Genomic DNA, 23,079 nt, shown 5'->3' with positions numbered 1-23,079 from the left:
AGTATCCAAAATATGTAAAGATATATAAAATATATAAAGAACTCAGCAACTCAACACCCAAAAACAAATGATCTAATTAAAAAATGGGCAGAAGACATGAACAGACATTTCTTCAAAGAAGACATACAGATGGCCAACAGACACATGAAAACATGCTCATAATCACTTATCATCAGGGAAATGCAAATCAAAATGACAATGAGATACTGCCTCACATCTGTCGGAATGGCTAAAATCAAAAACTCAAGAAACAAGTGTTGGTGAGGACATGGAGAAATAAGAACCCTTATGCACTGTTGGTGGGAATGCAAACTGGTACATCCACTGTGAAAAACAATATGGAGGATCCTCAAAAAATTAAAAATAGAAATACCCTATTATCCAATAATTCCACTACTGGATATTTACACAGAGAAAATGTAAACACTATATGCACCCCCATGTTTACTGCAACTTTACTTACAATAGCCAAATTATGGAAAGAACTTAAGTGTCTATCAATGGATAAGAAGATAAAGAAAATGTGATATATGCACACACACACACACACACACACACACACACACACACACACACTAGCGTATTATTCGGCTATAAAAAAGAATGTGATCTTGCCATTTGGGACAACATAGATGGGCCTAGAGAGTATTATGCTAAGTGAAATAAGTCAGAGAAAGACAAATACCATATAATTTCATTTATATGTGGAATCTAAAAAATAAAGACAGAATCACAAACACAGAGAACTGATGGTTGCCAAAGGGGAGGGGGCTTGGGGGAATGGAAAATAGTTGAAGGGGATTAAGAGGTACAAACTTCTAGTTTTAAAATACATAATCATGAGGTTGAATGGTACAGCATGGGGAACATAGTCAATAATATTGGAATAACTTTATATAGTGACAGATGGTAGACACACATCATGCTGAGCTTTTCATAATCTACATAATTATGGAATCACAATGTTGTTCACTATGTTGTTCAACCTTATATCAACTATACTTCAATTAAAAATAAAAACAATTAAAATAAAAAAATTTTGCTATATTGTCAAAAAAGACAAAACAACCCAAGAATAAGATGTAGTTAAAAGTTATTCCAGATTATTAGTGCTTCCTAAGGTAGAATCAAACATATGTCCTTTTAGAGGAATGAACTTTAAACCCAGTTCACAAAGAGCTCCCAAGGACGAAATTCCAAAAAAGCTAAAAATCAGAAATTGGGAAACATATGAGAAGCAAGCCACTTTGAGCAAAGATCAACAGAATAATAAACTGTAAATTCATCCCACAAATGCTATATATTAGCAACTGATCAGTCCTAGAATATAAAATATGTTTAAATATGTCAAAATAAAAATTTTAAAAGGCTATTGAAAGGATGATTTTTAAAAAGTAGCTATCAAGGGGCACCTGGGTGGCTCAGCTGACTAAATGTCAGCTCAGGTCATGATCTCAGGGTTGTGAGGCCAAACTCCAAGTTGGGCTCTGTGCTCAGCATGGAGTCTGCTTAAGATTCTCTCTCCCTCTCCCTCTGCCCCTCCGCCCATGCTCACTCGCTCTCTCTCTAAAATAAATATATATATATTTTTAAAGTAGCTATCAAAGTTGGACAAGTCAATGTAGAAGAGAACCAAACAGAACTTCTAGAAATGAAAAAAGAAAAAGTAGTCATTAGAAAACTCAATGGATTAGACACAACTAAAGGAAGAATTTGTGAACTGGGAGTTGGCACTGAAGAAATTACCCAGAAGGCAATTTAGAGAGACAACAGTGCCTAAAATAAGAAAGAGAATTAAAAGAGAGAGATTTTCGGGCGCCTGGGTGGCTCAGTTGGTTAAGCAACTGCCTTCGGCTCAGGTCATGATCCTGGAGTCCCGGGATCGAGTCCCGCATCGGGCTCCCTGCTCGGCGGGGAGTCTGCTTCTCCCTCTGACCTTCCTCCCTCTCATGCTCTCTGTCTCTCATTCTCTCTCTCTCAAATAAATAAATAAAATCTTTTAAAAAATAAAATAAAATAAAAGAGAGAGATTTTCTAAGAAAATCCAACATATAGCTAATTGGAATCCTAGCAGGAGAAGATAAGGAAAATGAAGAATAAGCAATACTTAAAGATATAATGAATGGGAATTTTCTAGAATTGATGAATAATATGAATTCTCAGATTAAGGAAGCTCACAGACTCCCAAAGAGGATAAATAAATCTATACCTACACACTTTATAATGAAACCTAAGAATACTGAAGACAAAGAAATGATTAAAAGCAGAGAGAAAAGATAGATTACCTGTAAAGTAACAGCACAGTGAAAGCTGTCTTTCATCAGAAACAACAATAGCCAAAAGATATTGAAATGAAATCTTCAAAATTCAGGAAAAAATTGTCAAGTTGTAAGTTATCCAGAAAAAAAAAAAAAAGCTGTTTTAAAAAAGTGCGATTGAACTATAGGAAACTAACTGAGGGTTGCTGGAGGGGAGGTGGGTGGAGGGATGAGGTAACTGGGTGATGGGCATTAAGGAGGACACTTGATATAATGAGCACTGGGTGTTATATGAAACTGATGAATCACTAAATTCTGCATCTGAAACTAATAATACACTGTATGTTAATTAAATTGAATTTAAATTTAAAAACTTTTAAAAATAAGAAAATGAAGGCATTTTAAGCAAATAAATTGAGAGGGTTCACTTCCAACAGACCCTCACTAAAAAGTATGTATTCCAGGATGTATTCCAGGAACAAGAAAAATGAACCCAAAGAAAGATCTGAAATGCAACAAAAAATGATGAGCAGGGGCGCCTGGGTGGCTGTCATTAAGCATCTGCCTTCGGCTCAGGTCATGATCCTGGCGTCCTGGGATCGAGCCCCACGTCAGGCTCCCTGCTTCACGGGAAGCCTGCTTCTCCCTCTTCCACTCCTTCTGCTTGTGTTCCTGCTCTTGCTATCGCTCTGTCAAATAAATAAATAAAATCTTAAAAAAAAAAAAAAGATGAGCAAAGGTCACATGGGGGGTAGAATAAAGAGCTCAGAGAAAAATATGCAGCCAAGAATACTATATCCAGCTAGGCTGTCATTGAAAATAGAAGGAGAGATAAAAAGCTTCCAGGACAAACAAAAAGTAAAGGAATTTGCAAACACGAAACCAGCCCCACAAGAAATATTGAAAGGGGTCCTCTAAGCAAAGAGATAATATACAGTAACAGTCACCTTACAGGCAATACAATGGCACTAAATTCATATCTTTCAATAGTTACCCTGAATGTAAATGGGCTAAATGCCCCAATCAAAAGACACAGGCTATCAGATTGGATTAAAAAACAAGACCCATCGATATGCTGTCTGCAAGAGACTCATTTTAGACCCAAAGACACCCCCAGATTGAAAGTGAGGGGGGGGAACCATTTACTATGCTAATGGGCACCAAAAGAAAGCTGGGGTGACAATCCTTATATCAGACAAATTAGATTTTAAACCAAAGACTGTAATAAGAGATGAGGAAGGACACTATATCCTACTTAAAGGGTCTATCCAACAAGAAGATCTAACAATTGTAAATATCTATGCCCCTAACATGGGAGCAGCCAATTATATAAGGCAATTAATAACAAAAGCAAAGAAACACATTGACAACAATACAATAATAGTGGGAGACTTTAACACCCCCCTCACTGAAATGGACAGATCATCTAAGCAAAAGATCAACAAGGAAATAAAGACTTTAAATAACACATGGACCAAATGGACTTCACAGACATATTCAGAACAATCCATCCCAAAGCAACGGAATACACATTCTTCTCTAGTGCCCATGGAACGTTCTCCAGAATCGATCACATCCTAGGTCATAAATCAGGTCTCAACCGGTACCAAAAGATTGGGATCATTCCCTGCCTATTTTCAGACCACAGTGCTTTGAAACTAGAACTCAATTACAGGAGGAAAGTTGGAAAGAACTCAAATACATGGAGGCTAAAGAGCATCCTACTAAAGAACGAATGGGTCAACCAGGAAATTAAAGAAGAATTAAAAAAATTCATGGAAACCAATGAAAATGAAAATACAACTGTTCAAAATCTTTGGGATGCAGCAAAGGCAGTCCTAAGAGGAAAGTATATAGCAATACAGCCTTTCTCAAGAAACAAGAAAGGTCTCAAGTACACAACCTAACCCTATACCTAAAGGAGCTGGAGAAAGAACAGCAAATAAAGTCTAAACCCAGCAGGAGAAGAGAAATAATAAAGATCAGAGCAGAAATCAATGAAATAGAAACCAAAAGAACAGTAGAACAGATCAACGAAACTAGGAGCTGGTTCTTTGAAAGAATTAACAAGATTGATAAACCCCTGGCTAGACTTATCAAAAAGAAAAGAGAAATGACCCAAATCAACAAAATCATGAATGAAAGAGGAGAGATCACAACCAACACCAAAGAAATACAATTATAAGAACATATTATGAGCAACTCTATGCCAGCAAATTAGATAACCTGGAGGAAATGGATGCATTCCTAGAGATGTATCAACTACCAAAACTGAACCAGGAAGAAATAGAAAACCTGAACAGACCTATAACCACTAAGGAAATTGAAGCAGTCATCAAAAAGCTCCCAACAAACAAAAGCCCAGGGCCAGATGGCTTCCCAGGGGAATTCTACAAACATTTAAAGAAGAATTAATACCTATTCTTCTGAAACTGTTCCAAAAAATAGAAATGGAAGGAAAACTTCCAAACTCGTTTTATGAGGCCACCATTACCTTGAACCCAAAACCAAAGACCCCATCAAAAAGGAGAATTACACACCAATATCCTTGATGAACATGGATCCAAAAATTCTCACCAAAATACTAGCCAATAGGATCCAACAGTACATTGAAAGGATTATTCACCACGACCAAGTGGGATTTATCCCTGGGCTGCAAGGTTGGTTCAACATCCGCAAATCAATCAATGTGATATAATACATTAATAAAAGAAAGAACAAGAACCATATGATCCTCTCAATAGATGCAGAAAAAGCATTTGACAAAGTACAGCATCCTTTCTTGATCAAAACTCTTCAGAGTATAGGGATAGAGGGTACATACCTCAATATCATAAAAGCCATCTATGAAAAACCCACAGCAAATATCATTCTCAATGGGGAAAAACTGAGAGCTTTCCCCCTAAGGTCAGGAACACGGCAGGGATGTCCACGATCACCACTGCTATTCAACATAGTATTAGAAGTCCTAGCCACAGCAATCAGACAACAAAAAGAAATAAAAGACATCCAAATTGGCAAAGAAGAAGTCAAACTCTCACTCTTTGCAGATGATATGATACTCTATGTGGAAAACCCAAAAGACTCCACCCCAAAACTGCTAGAACTCATACAGGAATTCAGTAAAGTGGCAGGATATAAAATCAATGCACAGAAATCAGTGGCATTCCTATACACCAACAACAAGACAGAAGAAAGAGAAATTAAGGAGTCAATCCCATTTACATTTGCACCCAAAACCATAAGATACCTAGGAATAAATCTAACCAAAGAGGCAAAGGATCTATACTCAGAAAACTATAAAATACTCATGAAAGAAATTGAGGAAGACACAAAGAAATGGAAAAACGTTCCATGCTCATGGATTGGAAGAACAAATATTGTGAAGATGTCAATGCTACCTAGAGCAATCTACACATTCAATGCAATCCCCATCAAAATACCATCCACTTTTTTCAAAGAAATGGAACAAATAATCCTAAAATTTGTATGGAACCAGAAAAGACCCCGCATAGCCAGAGGAATGTTGAAAAAGAAAAGCAAAGCTGGCGGCATCATAATTCCGGACTTCCAGCTCTATTACAAAGCTGTGATCATCAAGACAGTCTGGTACTGGCACAAAAACAGACACACAGATCAATGGAACAGAATAGAGAGCCCAGAAATGGACCCTCAACTCTATGGTCAACTAATCTTTGACAAAGCAGGAAAGAATGTCCAATGGAAAAAAGACAGTCTCTTCAACAAATGGTGTTGGGAAAATTGGACAGCCACATGCAGAAGAATGAAACTGGACCATTTCCTTACACCACACACAAAAATAGACTCAGAATGGTTGAAAGACCTCAATGTGAGACAGGAGTCCATCAAAATCCTAAAGGAGAACACAGGCAGCAACCTCTTCGACCTCAGCCACAGCAACTTCTTCTTAGAAACATTGCCAAAGGCAAGGGAAGCAAGGGCAAAAATGAACTATTGGGACTTCATCAAGATAAAAAGCTTTTGCACAGCAAAAGAAACAGTCAACAAAACCAAAAGACAACCGACAGAATGGGAGAAGATATTTGCAAATGACATATCAGATAAAGGGCTAGTATCCAAAATCTATAAAGAACTTATCAAACTCAACACCCAAAGAACAAAGAATCCAATCAGGAAATGGGCAGAAGACATGAACAGACATTTTTCCAAAGAAGACATCCAAATGGCCAACAGACACATGAAAAAGTGCTCAACATCGCTCGGCATCACGGAAATCCAAATCAAAACCTCAATGAGATACCATCTCACACCAGTCAGAATGGCTAAAATGAACAAGTCAGGAAATGACAGATGTTGGCGGGGATGCGGAGAAAGGGGAACCGTCCTACACTGTTGGTGGGAATGCAAACTGGTGCAACCACTCTGGAAAACAGTATGGAGGTTCCTCAAAAAGTTGAAAATAGAGCTACCATACGATCCAGCAATTGCACTACTGGGTATTTACCCCAAAGATACAAATGTAGGGATCCGAAGGGGTACGTGCACCCCGATGTTTATAGCAGCAATGTCCACAATAGCCAAACTGTGGAAAGAGCCAAGATGTTCATCAACAGATGAATGGATAAAGAAGAGGTGGTATATATATACAATGGAATATTATGCAGCCATCAAAAGGAATAAGATCTTGCCATTTGCAATGACGTGGATGGAATTGGAGGGTGATATGCTGAGCGAAATAAGTCAATCAGAAAAAGACATGTATCACGTGACCTCACTGATATGAGGAATTCTTAATCTCAGGAAACAAAGTGAGGGTTGCTGGAGTGGGGGGTGGGGTGGGAGGGATGGGGTGGCTGGGTGATAGACACTGGGGAGGGTATGTGCTATGGTGAGCACTGTGAATTGTGCAAGACTGTTGAATCACAGATCTGTACCTCTGAAACAAATAATGCAATATATGTAAAGAAAAAAAAAAAGAAGATAGCAGGAGGGGAAGAATGAAGGGGGGGAAATCGGAGGGGGAGACGAACCATGAGAGACGATGGACTCTGAAAAACAAACTGAGGGTTCTAGAGGGGAGGGGCGTGGGAGGATGGGTTAGCCTGGTGATCGGTATTAAAGAGGGTACATTCTGCATGGAGCACTGGGTGTTATGCACAAACAATGAATCATGGAACACTACATCAAAAACTAATGATGTAATGTATGGTGATTAACATAACAATAAAAAAATTTTAAAAAAAAGAATGAAGAGCTCAGAAATAAAACAATGCCTATATAGTCAATTAATGTATGACAAAGGAGGCAAGAATATACAACAGGGAAAAGATAGTCTCATCAACAAATGGTGTTGGGGAAACTGGACAGCAACATGCAAAAGAATGAAGCTGGACCACTTTCTTATACCATACACAAAAATAAACTTAAAATGGATTAAAGGTCTAAATGTAAGACCCGAAACCATAAAAATCTTAGAAGAGAACATAAGCAGTAATTTCTTTGACATTGGCCATAGGAGCATTTTTCTAGATATGTCTCCTAAGATATGGGAAATAAAAGAAAACTGGGGGGACTACATCAAAATAAAAAGCGTGAGAAAAAAAAAAAAAAGATCAAAAGCCCAAAAAGGCAACATACTGAATGGGAGAAAATATTTGAAAATGATGTATCTGATAAGGGGTTAATATACAAACTATATAAAGAACTTATACAAGTCAACACCAAAAAAAATCAAATAATCCAATTAAAAATGGGCAGAGGACCTGAATAGAACATTTTTCCAAAGATGATATATAGATGGCCTACAGACATCTGATAAAATGCTCAACATCAGTAACCATCAGGGAAATGTAAATCAAAACCACAATGAGATAGCACCTTACACCAGTTAGAATGGCTAAAATCAAAAAGACAAGAAATAACAACTGTTGGTGTTGGGAAAGGAAAAGGGAACCCTTGTGCACTGTTGGTGGGAATATAAATTGGTGCAGCCACTGTGAAAAACAGTATGGAGTTTCTTCAAAAAAATTAAAAATAGGAGGGGGGTAGGGGGTTGGGTTAGCCCAGTGATGGGTACTAAGGAGGGCACATATCGAATGGAGCCCTGGGTGTTATACGCAAACAATGAATCATGGAACACTACATCAAAAACTAATGATGTAATGTGTGGTGACTAACATAACATAATAAAATTAAATTAAAAAGAAAATTAAAAATAGGAATACCCTACCATCCAATAATTCCACTATTATGTATTTATCCAAAGAAAACAAAAACACTAATTTGAAGATCTATGCAGCCCAGTGTTTACTGCAACATTATTTATAATAGTCAAGATATGGAATCCAAGTGCCCATTGATAGATGAATGGATAAAGAAGTTGTGTGTGTGTATGTATATATATATATTGGAATATTAGCCATGCAAAAGAATGAGATCTTGCCATCTGTGATAGCATGGATGGGCCTAGATGGTATTAGGTTAAGTGCAATAAGTCAGAGTGAGAAAGCCAAAAACCTTTGATTTCACTTATGTGGAATGTAAAAAAAACATAACAAATGAATAAACAAAAAGCAGAATCATTCCTATAAATACAGAAAACAAACTCATGGTTGCCGAAGGAAGGTGTAGAGGATAGGCAAAATGGACAAAGGGGAATGGGAGATACAGGTTTCCAATTATGGAATGAATAAATCATGGGAATAAAATGTACAGTATAGGAAATATAGTCAGTGATATTGTAATAGCACTGTATGGTGACACATGGTAGCTACACTTGTGGTGAGCATAGCATAACGTACAGAGATGTTGAGTCACTATGTTGTACACCTGAAACTAGTGTAACATGTGAACTATAATCAAAAAAAAATTTTTAGGGGCGCCTGGGTGCCTCAGTCATTAAGCGTCTGCCTTCGGCTCAGGTCATGGTCCCAGGGTCCTGGGATCGAGCCCCGCATCGGGCTCCCTGCTCTGCGGGAAGCCTGCTTCTCCCTCTCCCACTCCCCCTGCTTGTGTTCCCTCTCTCGCTGTGTCTCTCTCTGTCAAATAAATAAATTAAATCTTAAAAAAAATTTTTTTTTAAATAAAATGAAATAAAAACCTATATCTACAATTAAAAAGATCACCATGGTGGGTAGATTGAAGCAATAATTAAATGAATATAAAACAATCAAAATAATGTCTAATTTGTTTATTTAAAAAAATAAGATAGAGTACCAGACAATTATAGCATTTAAGTCAGGAAGAGTATGATTAGAGTCAAAGTATGCTCAGGTCCTGTATTATTTAGTAACAGGCTAAGTGCAGTAAGTCAGACTGAGAAAGCCTGGATCATTTCTATTAAGTTAAATACACATGATAAATCTTTTACGGTGGCCACTAAAATAATAAAACAGAGTGTATAACCTCCCTACTAGCCATGAGAAAAAATGAAATGAGAGAAAAGAGAAACCTTAAACCAAAAGAAAGCAAGGATGGAAGGGTGGATAAAAAACCAGAAAAGCAAATACAAAGTTGAAAATAAGTTGGTAGAAGTGAATCCAGGTATATTGATGAACCCACTCAATATAAATTGACTTTATCCATTTAAAAGATAAAAATTGTCAGACTAGATAGCACAACATCTTGCTATATGCTATTTACAAGAGACAATCTTAATTTATGAGGACAAAGAATGCTTTAAAGAATGGAAATAATGGGGCGCCTGGGTGGCTCAGTTGGTTAAACGACTGCCTTCGGCTCAGATCATGGTCCCGGGGTCCTGGGATCGAGTCCCACATCGGGCTCCCTGCTCAGCAGAGAGCCTGCTTCTCCCTCTGACCCTCTCCCCTCTCATGCTGTATCTCTCTCTCTCAAATAAATAAATAAATAAAATCTTAAAAAAAAAAAAAAAGAAGAATGGAAATAATTAGGGGTACCTGCATAGCTCAGTCAGTTAAGCATTTGACTCTTGATCTCAGGGTGGTGAGTTCAAACCCCACATTAGAGTGGTTTAAAGAATGGAAATAATTACATACACTAGAGTAATACTAATTAAAAGAAAGCTGGGGTAACTATTTTAATACCTGACAAAACAGACTTGAAAGCAAAAAGCATTACTATAGAAAGTCTACATATTGAGGAGACTAAAGCTACTAGGAAAATACAGACATTTTAAACCTAAATGTATTTTTTTGTGCATCACTATGTAAAAATGACAATCAGAATTACAAGGACATGATAAATTGTCATCACAGTGTTAGATTTTTAACATATATCTTTTAATAAACACATTAAGAAAAAGGTTCATAAGGATGGAGAAGATTTGGAGAATACAATTAACCACCAATACCAAAACTAGAGCATTCTTTTCTTTTTTTTAAAGATTTTATTTATTTATTCGACAGAGAGAGACACAGCGAGAGAGGGAACACAAGCAGGAGGAGTGGGAGAGGGAGAAGCAGGCTTCCCGCTGAGCAGGGAGCCCGATGCAGGGCTCGATCCCAGGACGCTGGGATCATGACCTGAGCCGAAGGCAGACACTTAATGACTGAGCCACCCAGGCGCCCCTATTTTCAACTGCATATGGAACACTTACAAAATTTGACTATGTCCATAAAGTGTGTCTCAACAAATTGTTATACAGACCAAATTCTCTGGCCATGATACAAAAAAAAAAAAAATTCTAACAAAGCCTCTCTGTATATTTGGGAAACAAAAATGTAATAACTCAGGAATCACTCATACTGGAAAGAGTATTTTATGTACTCTAATTCTCTGAAGGATGGTTACATTAATATAGTATAATATATATAGTAACTGTGTTTGCTAGAACATCCCAGTTTTTCTACCATTCAGAGTAATTGAGTTTATTCTGTCTTGATACTTCAGAACTTTTTGAATACTATTTCATTGTTTTCTAAAAATAATCTCTCCAAAAGCACATTGGGATGCTAAATTCAAAAACAAGTGAAAGATTCACAAAATAATCCTGAGGAAATTTTCTAAATAGCATCCTATTTCAAAATCATGCCTATTACTTTATAACAAGTTAAACTAATGATGAACAATTTACAGAACTATAGAAACATGAAAGAAACAATTTCATGGAAGAATAAAATTTCAGCAATAGAAAATTTTCATGTAGCTAGCTGAAATTAGCCTAATAAAGAGCAAAAGAGAAAAACCAGGAGTCTTGAGAAAGAAATTATCTTTAAATACTTAGCAACAATGAGTGCAATTACTATTTAACTATAGGGTTATTTGAGTGGATCTGTTAAATTTTGGGGGTTGAGTATTTTAAAAATAAAGTAGGGGATAGAAATAGAAGAGGTCCTCAAATCTTTTATTTTAAAATGTCACAAAATTGAAATAAATAATGTAAGCTTACAAAATAGAGATAACTATGTTTTATCTTATTTCCATACCCAGAGACTCAAATAAACAATAATAGAACTAATAAAGGAGATTTGGTAAGATGATTCTATTTAAGAAGAAAATCTGTAAGGCAGCAGCTTTTCTTTTTACTAGCAATAATCAGCTGGTAAGACACACACGCGCGCACACACGTTTACTGAAACTTTAATACAAATAAGAAAAAGGTGGCTTATAACCTGACTATATATCTACAGAGGAATGGTCGAATAAGTTATAAGTCCCATAATATATTATGCAAATTTTTAAATGAGTTATATCAATATGTACTGGCATAAAAAGATACTCATACGTTTGAGTGAGACATGTATCATATAGAGACATGTTTAGAAACTGGAAAGATAATAGAAAAGATCAATGAAACTAAGAGCTTGATATTTTAAAGAGATAAACAGAATTGACAAACCTTTAGCTAGACTCACAGAGAGAGAACTCAAAATCAGAAAAGAAAGAGGAGACGTTATAATTGGTACTACAGAAATACAAAGGATCATAAGAGACTACTATGAATAATTATACACCAACAATTGTACAACCTAGAAGAAATTGATAAATTCCTGGAAATATGCAACCTACCAAGACTAAATCATGAAGAAATAGAAAATCTGACCAAATGATTGTTAGTAAGGAGACTGAATCAGTAACCAGAAAGTCCCCAACAAACAAAAGCCCAGGACCAGATGGCTTCACTGGTGAATTCTATCAAACATTTAAAAAAAAATTAATACCAATCCTTCTCAAACTCTTCCCCCAAAATAGAAGAGGCAGGAACACTTCCAGACTCATTTTACAAAACCAGTGTTACTCCAATGCTAAAACCAGACAAGGACACCATAAGAAAATTGCAGCAATATCCCTAATGAACATAGGTACAAATGTCCTCAACAAAATATTAACAAAGTGAATTCAACAATACATTAAAAGAATCATACACCATGATCAAGTGGGATTTATTCCAAGGATGCAAGAATGGTTTCACATCCACAAATCAATCAGTGTGATACGCCACATTAGTAAAATGAAGGATAAAAATTATATGATCATCTCAATAGATGTAGAAAAGCATTTGACAAAATTCCACATCCATTCAGGATAAAAATTTTCAACAGAGTGGGTACAGAGAGAACATATCTCTACATAATAAAGATTCTATATGATAAGCCCACATACCCAATGGTGAGGAGCTGGAAGCTTTTTCTCTAAGATAAGGAACAAGACAAGGATGCCCACCCTTAGAAAGAAATTAAGAAAACAATCCCACATACAACCACATCAAAAAGAATAAAATACCAAGGAATAAACTTAACCAAGGAGGCGAAAGACCTTTACACTTAAAACTATAAGACATTGCTGAAAGAAATTGAAGATCACAAATGGTAAGATATTCTGTGTTCATGGATTAGAATAATTAATATTTGTTAAAATGTCCATACTACCCAAAGCAATCTACAGATTCAGTGCAATCCCTATTGAGATTCCAATGGCAGTTTTCACAGAATTAGGGGAGTGGGGGAAATTGGCTTCCAGTTATGAAATAAGAAATGGGAATAAAAGACACAGCATAAGGAATATAATCAATGTTGTAATGGAGATGTATCAAGACAAACGGTAGCTACATTTGTAGTGAACATAGCATAGTAAATAAACTTGCTGAATCACTATTTTGTACACCTGAAACTATTGTAACATTTTGTGTCAATTATATGCAAATGAAAATAGATAAAAATAAAGACACATTGTCCAGAAAAAAAAAGAAAATAGAACAAAGGATCCTAAAATTTGTATGGAACCACACAAGACCTCGAAAAGCCAAAACAATCTTGACAAAGAATAAGCTGGAGGCACCATGCTGACTTCAAACTGTATTACAAACTCCAGTAGTCAACATAGTATGGTATTGGCATAAAAACAGACACTATGTTAATGGAACAGAATAGAGAGCCTGGAAATAAAGCCACACATATATGGCCAATTAATTCATGACAAAGGAGCCAAGAATATACAGTTTCTTCAATAAGTGGCATTGGGAAAAGTGGACAGCCATATGCAAAAGAATGAAAATGGACCTCTATCTTACAACATACACACACACTAACTCAAAATGGGTCTTTAGACTTGAATATAAGACCTGAAGCCATAAAACTCCTACAAGAAAACATAGGCATTAATCTCCTTGACATTGGCCTCAGGGATGATTTTTTTGGATTTGATACAAAAAGCAAAGGTAACATAAACAAAAATAAGTGGGACTACATCAAAATAAAAAGCTTCTGCATAGCAAAGGAAACCATCCATAAAATGAAAAGGCAACCTACGAAATGGGGGAAATATTTGCCAGGGTTTAATATCCAAATATATAAAGCACTCATGGAACTGAATAGCAAAAACAAAAAAAAAAGGGGGGGGGGCAAATACATCTAATTTAAAAATGCACAGAAGATCTGAATAGACACTTTTCCCGAGAAGACACTCAGATGGCTAACAGGCACATGAAAAGGTGCACAACAATTATCGGAGAAAGGCAAACCAAAACCACAATGAGATACTACCTAACACCAGTCAGAATGGCTAGTGTCAGGATGACAAGAAATAAGAAATATTGGCGGGGCACCTGGGTGGCTCAGATGGTTAAGCGTCTGCCTTCAGCTCGGGTCATGATCCCAGGGTCCTGGGATCGAGTCCCGCATCGGGCTCCCTGCTAGGCAGGGAGCCTGCTTCTCCCTCTGCCTCTCTCTCTCTCTCTTTCTCTGACTCTCATGAATAAATAAATAAAACATTTAAAAAAAAAAAAAGAAATATTGGCAAGGATGTGGAGAAAAGGGAACCTTCATGCACTGTTGCTAAGAATGTAAATTGGTGCAGCCATTGTGGAAAACAATATGGGGGTTCTTTAAAAAATTAAAAATGAAAATACCATATGATCCACTGATTCTACTTCTGGTTATTTGTCTAAAGAAGAAAATGAAAATGCTAACTTGAAAGATATGTGCATCCCTATGTTCACTGTAGCATTATTTACAATAGCCAAGATATGAAAACAACTTAAATGTCTATCAATGGATGAATAGATAAAGAAGATATGGTGTATGTATATTTATATGGAGTATTATTTGGTCATAAAGAAAGAATAAAATCTTGCCATTTACAACAATGTAGATGGACTTTGAGGGCACTATGCTAAGTGAAATACCATATGATCTTACTTATATGTTGAATCTTTATTAAAAAAAAAAAAAGCTCATAGATACAGGGAAGAGAGTGGTGGTCACCAGAGGTAAGGGGTTGGGGGGTGGACAGAGTGTGTAAAGGTGGGTCAAAAGGTACCCCAAAAATGAATTATATCCATGTATATTGACAAAGATACTCATGATATATGTTTGAATGGAAAAAAAAGGTAGCAGAAAAATATATACACGGTAATCTCACTTTCATTAAAGGAGAATGAGAGAGAGAACTCTGTGTGTGTGTGAACATGAAAAGATACACCTAAAACTATTAATAAAGGTTACTTCAGATATTCTATCTATTCAAATCTACGTTATACCAACATCAGTGCCTAAAGTACAATATCCAATAAAAATAAAAGCAAAAAAATAAACCCAAAGCATAACTAAAGTAGAAAAAAAAGTAAAGCAGAATTACATTTCCTCCAAAATTAGTAATGCAAAAGAAATAAGCAAACCATAAAAAGTCTCCTCCTGAATAATGCCAGATGCTAAAAATCAGAACGTTTTTAATTTTAAGAAGAAAGCATTATAATGTTAGTATTGTGACAATTAAAAAATATTGGCAAAAACAGAAAAAATTAAGTGTTCTAGTAGGTAATGTCTAAAATCCAATTTTTAAAAAAATGAGAACAGAATGGACAACAATGCAAAAAAAAGTTAGTGAGCTAGAAAACAGACTGAGACCTAAGAAGTCCAATGCCAACAGAAGGTTATAAATATGAAAAATCACAGGCAATGATACACCACAACAGAGCCAGCTGGAGAGTGGTTCTGACGCTGCCACTCGTCCCCTCACCCCCACCCCAAGCATTCTCCCAAGACACTCGTCACTATCCTAACCTGGTCATCTTTTTCTCTTAGCCAAGAGAAGCTTTCAGAAGTTTCCTTAACCTAGCACTTTGGGCAGCCTCTACCAAACTACCAAAACTGTGATTGCGACATAAGATACAAGCAGCTTGTCATTTCTTCAGTAGGAGAGGATCCAAGACAAGAATTCACAGCCTAAAAATGGAAAAAGCACACATGGTCTCTTCACGTGCGAACAATCAAGAGGAAGACAATTAAATATAGGCTTATTAAATCCCTGACATTTAGAAATAAAGAATGATGGCCATAAGCAACTAAAGAGGAGAGAAGGAGAACACTCGGGCCTTCACAGATGAGAAGAGCTTGAGCTCATTCTATCCAGGTGCAGAAAAGAATCCTTAAATCCACAGAACCTGCAGAAATTTCTTCAAAGAATTACCCAATGCGTATTTGACCGGATAAGCTACAACTACTGAAAAATAAAAGAAATAATATAAGCAATGAGGGGATCATTGACATAAAGTTTAATTCTTTTGGAGGGTAGTCCTTAAAAATGAAGGAAAAAGACATTTTAACCTATTTCAGAGTGTCCGTTCTATCAATCCTGAATGAGTTGTGGAGAGTAGATTAGGTGAATCCAACAGCAGATAATACTTCCCATTCAGAAATCCAAAAGTTGTTCTAACAGATAAAAATTTAGACCAATGAAATGATTAGACAGTGTTTTGCCTGTAAGTATTATGGGGTTATGCCACTGCATGCAAGAAAATTGATTTTAAAACATACCATTTTACAAGTACCACTCAAAAAAAGAAAAATCATTTAAATTACTATTACCCAAAGCTTTCATTTTCCTTAGAATTTTTATTTCCTACTTTTGGAAAGTGTTCTTCTAGGCTGATTGAGACATAGAAGTGGCCACATTACACCCACGAGGAAACAGTGAGAACTCCTATCTTCCACCTGGCTGACCACAACTATAGAATGTCATCAATTTGAAGACACTGATTTCAGGGATGTTAAAATGTGGGGGGGCAGGGTGGAAGTATGCCCTAGAATTCATGAAACAGGACACATCAAATAAGTTACAGTCCAGGTGGGTTTAAGAGGAAAGAAGTTCCTTAGAACAGATAAATGTGATTCAGCATGACACATGCATACATACACAAGACAGAAGTGTGCAAAAGACCCAGGGGAGGCACACAAGGCTTTCTAGTCGGGGCCCAGAGTATGCTTAGAGAAGGCAGAGTTGAAAAGAAGGAAAAATCCAGAATGGTGGAAAAGGGTTCAATTATGACAGGCTGGGTTACATGCCCCACTTCTGTGCTCCTGGGAGCTTATCATTCAAGACACAGTCACAAGCTCTCACAATACTGGTGTCACCAGTACCACCATCAGATGAGGGGAGGGCAGTGTCCCTCACATAGCAGGTGCTCAGTATGCCCTTGTGGACTGAGCGAATGTGTGAGTGCAGGAGTACGTGTGAGGGAATGAATGAGCAAGTAAGCGTGTGAGTTGGGGTTGTCTGTGGAGATAACAGTGGCTCTCTTTCCCCCTTGTCACCCCAGAGAAGCTTGAGAGTGAGAAGCTGAATGTTGCTGAAGTCACCCAGTCAGAGATTGCTCAGAAGCAAAAGCTGCAGACTGTCCTGGAGAAGATCAACGAAACCCTGAAACTTCCTCCCAGGAGCATCAAGTGGAACGTGGACTGTGAGTTTTACAAAGAAGGATGGGGCTGTCGTCCCCTCCCTAGGGTTTCCCCAAGAAGCCATCCAGGAAGCTGGCAGGCCCATGGTGGGGGGTGCAAACCCATTTATCATTGAGAGAGACATGCCCTTCCTTAGAGAACTTCTCTGCGCTGCTGGGAAAAGAACAAAGTCCGGTGTGCCCTTCTGTGAAAGGCTGATTGTAGCAAGCTCATGGGAGATGGGGAGGAGGAGGAGCTCAATCATGAGCTCCTCCTGAGCCCCAGCACAACCTTTTGAGAAAGCTGTGTCTCCAGCTCAGAGAGGCTTCAGGACGTGGGGATCCCTACGTTCAGGCAGCTGAGGAGCAAGGGTACAAGGACTTGGCTCTGTTCTTAAGCCCATGCCCTTCCTCTCAGCCCCATATTTTCCAGAAGGAGCAAAGATCTGGCTGAGATTGCAGGCCCTGGAATGGGATTTTCAAATTCAGGTTGCACAGCTAGTGTAGCTCCAGGGTCTGGGAAACTGTAAACTGTCCATTCTTTTGCTGCCTTAAGGGCCCGCCAGTCTACTTTGGACACGATGAGTCCCTAACAGAATCCGCGTTAAATCAGCAAATCGGGTGAATCCAGCGGCAACAACGGATTTCTCAGAGGGAGTCTAAACTTATTTTCTTCTTTGTAATAGATGAAAAGAAGAATTCAGATTAATAGAATGATCTAGATTGTGTTCTCTGCTGTTAAGTATTACGGGGTTAAGTACTAGACCTTACTGTATCCAGTTTATACAACTTACAGTGGACACCTTCCCTCCCCACCAAAACCAAAAAAAACAAAACAAAACACGCCTTTCCAACTTGGGAAAGAAAAGGAAATCTTTACCCCTCAACTTAGAGACCCAGTAGCTGCCAGACACAACCTCTTCAGCGAGTTTCTAGCATCTGACATCGGAGGAGAGACACCGGGTACGTCCTGCAGCAGAATTACATCTTTGCGTGCACAGCACACAGTGCTTGGGACGGGGTGTCTGCTGCCTGACAGAAACACCCAAGAGCAGGTGGAGGAGAGGCCAAGCCCTGGGCCCTGGACGCTGCCCCAGGGTCTGGGAATGCCTATAGTGTTGGGGGGAGGGGAGGGGAGAGCACCTGATCACGTGTGTAGGAGCTGCATTTACATTTTGGAAATCCACAACAGTCATGAAAATTAAAGTCTTCTGATGAAGACCCCTTCTTAGTTTCATTTCATCCTACTTCCTACTCCCTGAATATGGACCATCTCCATGCACCCCTCCAAACAAAACAAAACACCTTTTAACTTACCAGGGAATCCAGTTCGGGAAAGACTGAGATAGAAGAATGGGGCTTTTTTTTTTTTTTTTTAAGATTTATTTATGGGCACCTGGGTGGCTTAGTCAGCTAAGTATCTGCCTTTGGCTCAGGTCATGATCCCAGGGTCCTGGGATCAAGCCCCACATCAGGCTCCTTGCTTAGTGGGGAGTCTGCTTCTCCCTCTGTCCCTCCCCCCTCACTCATATTCTCTCTCACTCACTCTAACAAATAAAAAAAAGATTTTTATTTATTTATTTGAGAGAGAGAGAGAGCGCACGCAAGCGCATGCATGAGTGGGGGGAGAGGCAGAGGGAGAGAATCTCCAGCAGACTCAGTGCTGAGCTCAGAGCCCAACCCGGGGCTCAATCTCACAACCCTGAGATCATGACCTCAGCTGAAACCAAGAATCGGACGCTAAAACTGATTGAGCCACCCAGGTGTCCCAGAAGAATGGAACTTTTTAAAGCCACTTCAGGACCATTGTCTTCAGTGGCTTTTAATGATTTGTTTGGTTCGCATTTACCTTCATTTCTTATAGGGAAATGTGAAAATAATCCCCTGTATTATCACTCTCATCTAGCTGTTTCCATTTTTTGCCCACTACTGTCCATATCCATGCCTATTTTTACTTGATGAAGTCGCATACACTCTGGTGTTTTACTTTCTCTTAATATTAGATCATATTTCCTATATTCCCAAGGGGTCTTTGTACTTACTTTTGCTTCTATTTCATGGGGGAGATAATCCCATAGTAAATTTAAACCCTATGTTGACGTTGATCCTATTACGACATTTGCTCGCCTATGGCTCCTATCAGGGCCAAGTCGAATGTCTTAGGTTGTGTCGCTTTTGGCTTCTCTTAAATTATTCCTGTCAGATAGATTTCCAAAACTGAGATGAATTACTAGGTCAGAGGGATAATTCTCTCAGTGGCTAGCTCCCTATGATGCCTGTTTACGAGCGGCAGTAGCTTCTTCCATAAGGAATGTGGTGGGCCTAACTCCTCGGGAGAAGTTCCGTCCCTCCTGTTCTCCTATCTGGCTGTTTGACATTTTTTCATCTTTCCAGTCAGGATAAAGGTGTTAGGGACAGCTATGAGTTTACAAGGCTCTTCATCTAGTGCTTTAGGGAAATCTTCCTTTTCTTTCTGTTCTATTCACAACAATTTTCATTACTAAATTTTATAAAGATAAAAGAAATTTAAATATAAAGATCTAACATATTTATGGTGCTTTCTGTATGCTTTGTACTATTCTAAGCAGTTTACATCTTTTGATCCTTATAATCCACACTCATCTAAGGTAAGAATTCTATTATGCCTGGGCACCTGGGTGGCTCAGTTGGTTGAGCGACTGCCTTTGGCTCAGGTCATGATCCCGGAGTCCTGGGATCAGGTCCCGCATCGGGCTCCCTGCTCAGCGGGGAGTCTGCTCCTCCCTCTGACCCTACCCCCTCTGTGCTGTCTCTCTCACTCTCTCTCTCAAATAAATAAATAAAATAAAAAATCTTAAAAAAAGAATTCTATTATGCCCATTTTATAGATGGAAAAATAGAGGCAGAGAGAGGTTAAGAAACAATTTATGTAAGCTTCATGAGGTCAGGGATTTTTGTCTCTTCACTACCAAATCCCCAAAATCTAGAAGAGTGACTGGCAATTACTAAGCACAGTAATATTTGCTAAAGGAGTATCGTCATCCAAGGTCACACGGGTGGTAAGTGATGGAGCCAGGAATGAGAGGCAGAGAGTCTGGTCGTGGAGCCTGTGCACTAAGCCTGCACATGCTGTTCCTTTAAGCTGCCCACCCAAAGACGGGAACTGTCACCTGGTGGTGTGCTCCATCAAGTTGTGCGTGTGTATGTGTGTAAGAAATAGATAAATGTGTGTATACATACTTATGTAAATATATTTTATTTTTACAAAGATGAAATCAGTCTGTGTATGTTTAGAAGATATATATTTTGACAGATCATTAAATACTCTGTCACTTTTAACATTATGTAACAGGACATTGTATGGGTATATCATAACTATTTAATTAATGGTGGATTTTTGAGATTGTTTTTTTTTTTTTTCCACTCTTATCAATATAGCCTGATGAGTTCTCTCCGCTCATAGCCACAATTACTTCTTCAGGCTAAATACCTAGGAATGGTATTTTAGGGCCAAAGTATATGTACATTTCTAAGGTCATAATACATATTGTCAAATTGCCTCCCCAAAAAATGACACCAATTTATAGTTCCACAACAACTCCTATTTGGAGGACTATTTCTAACTCAGCAGCTCCTCTGAAATTGTTTTTCAGCTCTCGGCACAGTGGCTAAGTGCCCAATTTATACAGTACAGCCTTGGCCCTACTCTAGATCTGCACATTGCCATCTTGACTTGAGTGCAAGATCACAGTGGTTCTAGATTCTGTCTAGCATCAGGAAGAAAACCAGGAGACATGCTCAGAGGTGACAATGAGGAGGGTACCCAGATATGCAAAGGTTGTTAGGATTTGTCTTAATGAGAAAAGATGACGTGTCTTTAACCTAAAGAAAATTTTGAAATAGGAAACTACCATGTTTTCGTTTTTTTAATGTTCCTTTCCAAGTCTTGGCCATAAGCACATGTCTGTATGTGTGTGCATATATGTGTGTATATGTATACATGTATGTATTATATCTGTATATCCATTAAGTGTATATATTTACATTGTTTCTATTGTTTCTGTTTAACATTACATTATTAACATTTATAGTTACATTGTTTCAACAGTGATCTTCAGTGCATGGAAACTATTCCGTTATGTGGGTATACCATAATTTATTAAAGCAGTAATTATTAAACCATTAAACCATGCTTGGCCCAACCTAATGATTTGCTAGGAGGAACTCAGACATCACTGAAGAGAGAGGCAGCTGTGGGTGGGCTGCAGTTAGGACTTGGGGACCAGAGCACTTGTACTTTTTTTCTTCTCTGTTTTGCCTAATGGCTTTTAAACAAAGGGTTTCTCTGCATAATAAAAATTTTCTTTTGAAAACCACTGGTCTAAACGATCCTCTGGTTATTAGACATGGTGTTTTCCAGATTTTTTTAATGATGATATATCACATAATAATTAACATCTTTGCACATGTAGTGTGTTGGGGGGGGAGGGAGAAAGAGGGAGAGAGAAACTGTAATTTACTTCTTTTGAAAAAACTCCCAGGAGGACAGAACGCTCATCAGAAGAGACTGGCATCTGTATGGTGCATATAAAATAGCTCCGTGTTGCTTAGTGAGACAGTCAAGATGAAGTACAGGTCACCAGTGTGTAAGAACCACCTTTTCCACCACACCTTCTCTAGCATCATGTTTTGTCATTAAAAGGGAGAGAGTTAGCCAATGTCCTTACAGCCCTTGGCGCCCGGACTGATGGTGTGACAGTTCTGATCAGACGGGCAAACCCAATGATGCCTCTGCCCAGCAGCGAGCACACCTTGGCAGTAGGTCACTCCCATGCCAGAAGCCTTTTTTGAGGCTGTCACTGTGGGTGAAACTTTGGACGATGCCCAAAAGCCCAGAACTAAAAAACGTCTTCTGGAAGGCCGAGTTAGCAGCAGATCATCGGCTGTATGTTGGTGTGGAGCTGCTGCTCAGTGGAAAACCTTCGAAATAGCAGTGATAACAAGTAACTCTAATGAGTTCCCAAGGAATGTCTGAGTCGTTTCCTTTTCTTGGTGATTTCTTAAAGCTTCTGCTGAAGCAGATTCATCAATCCCAGGGCAGACAGAGCGACACCCTAATAATGGGCCCAGTTTGTGCTAAGTACACAAAATGAGCATGTTTTGTTCTTTCCTTAAGTGCCCCTCTGTAAGGAGGAGCCCATGAGGCTGATAGGACTGGGAAGGCAGGTAAAGTATCTGGTGAATCTTTCCTTTTAGGAGAAAGAAAGAGGAGAGTGTTGATATGACTGAATTGCCTCGGTGCCAGGCATTTTCTCCTAAGTTATAATAAAAAAAATATATCAGCCATTCCTAGGTACTGGCTACGTGCTGGAAGCTTCGCTCTCATCATCTCTAGAAATTCTGACAGCTTGTATTTCTGCACAGGACTGTTCTCCCCATTTGTGAAGATGAGCACATTGAGGCTCAGAGGCCTTCAATGGCCTCCCCAAGGTCATGTAGGCAGGAAACCAATACAGAGCTTATCAACTGAGAACTGAAGCTCCGGTCTGCCTGACCCCATGTGTACCCATTATGTCACAGCATTTTTCTCCTCTCAGCTGCTGCAAAAACTACAACTCAGTGGTTGCTCACCATTCTCCAGTACGAGTGGTTTAACATCTAGCATGCTGCTCAGTAGCTGTAGAAGCTAGTTGGGTCATAAACATCCTCTCCCCGCTATTCCCCAAGGGG

The 23,079-nt window shown here is 38.4% G+C and overlaps 1 protein-coding gene across 2 annotated transcripts in view; it reads left to right on the top strand.

The window, feature by feature from the left end:
- PARVA (parvin alpha) overlaps window positions 1–23,079 on the top strand; it is a 171,735-nt gene that overhangs the window by 124,870 nt on the left and 23,786 nt on the right. For both annotated transcript variants that reach the window (XM_036087879.2, XM_036087881.2), the window contains exon 5: window positions 17,254–17,394. In XM_036087879.2, the coding sequence (XP_035943772.1) occupies window positions 17,254–17,394 (141 nt within the window). The remainder of the gene's footprint in view (window positions 1–17,253; window positions 17,395–23,079) is intronic.

The sequence above is a fragment of the Halichoerus grypus genome, chromosome 11, assembly GCF_964656455.1.
Source record: "Halichoerus grypus chromosome 11, mHalGry1.hap1.1, whole genome shotgun sequence".
Classification (NCBI taxonomy): domain Eukaryota; kingdom Metazoa; phylum Chordata; class Mammalia; order Carnivora; family Phocidae; genus Halichoerus; species Halichoerus grypus.
Note: the sequence above shows the minus strand (reverse complement) of the source record. Positions and strands in the feature narration are given on the sequence as shown.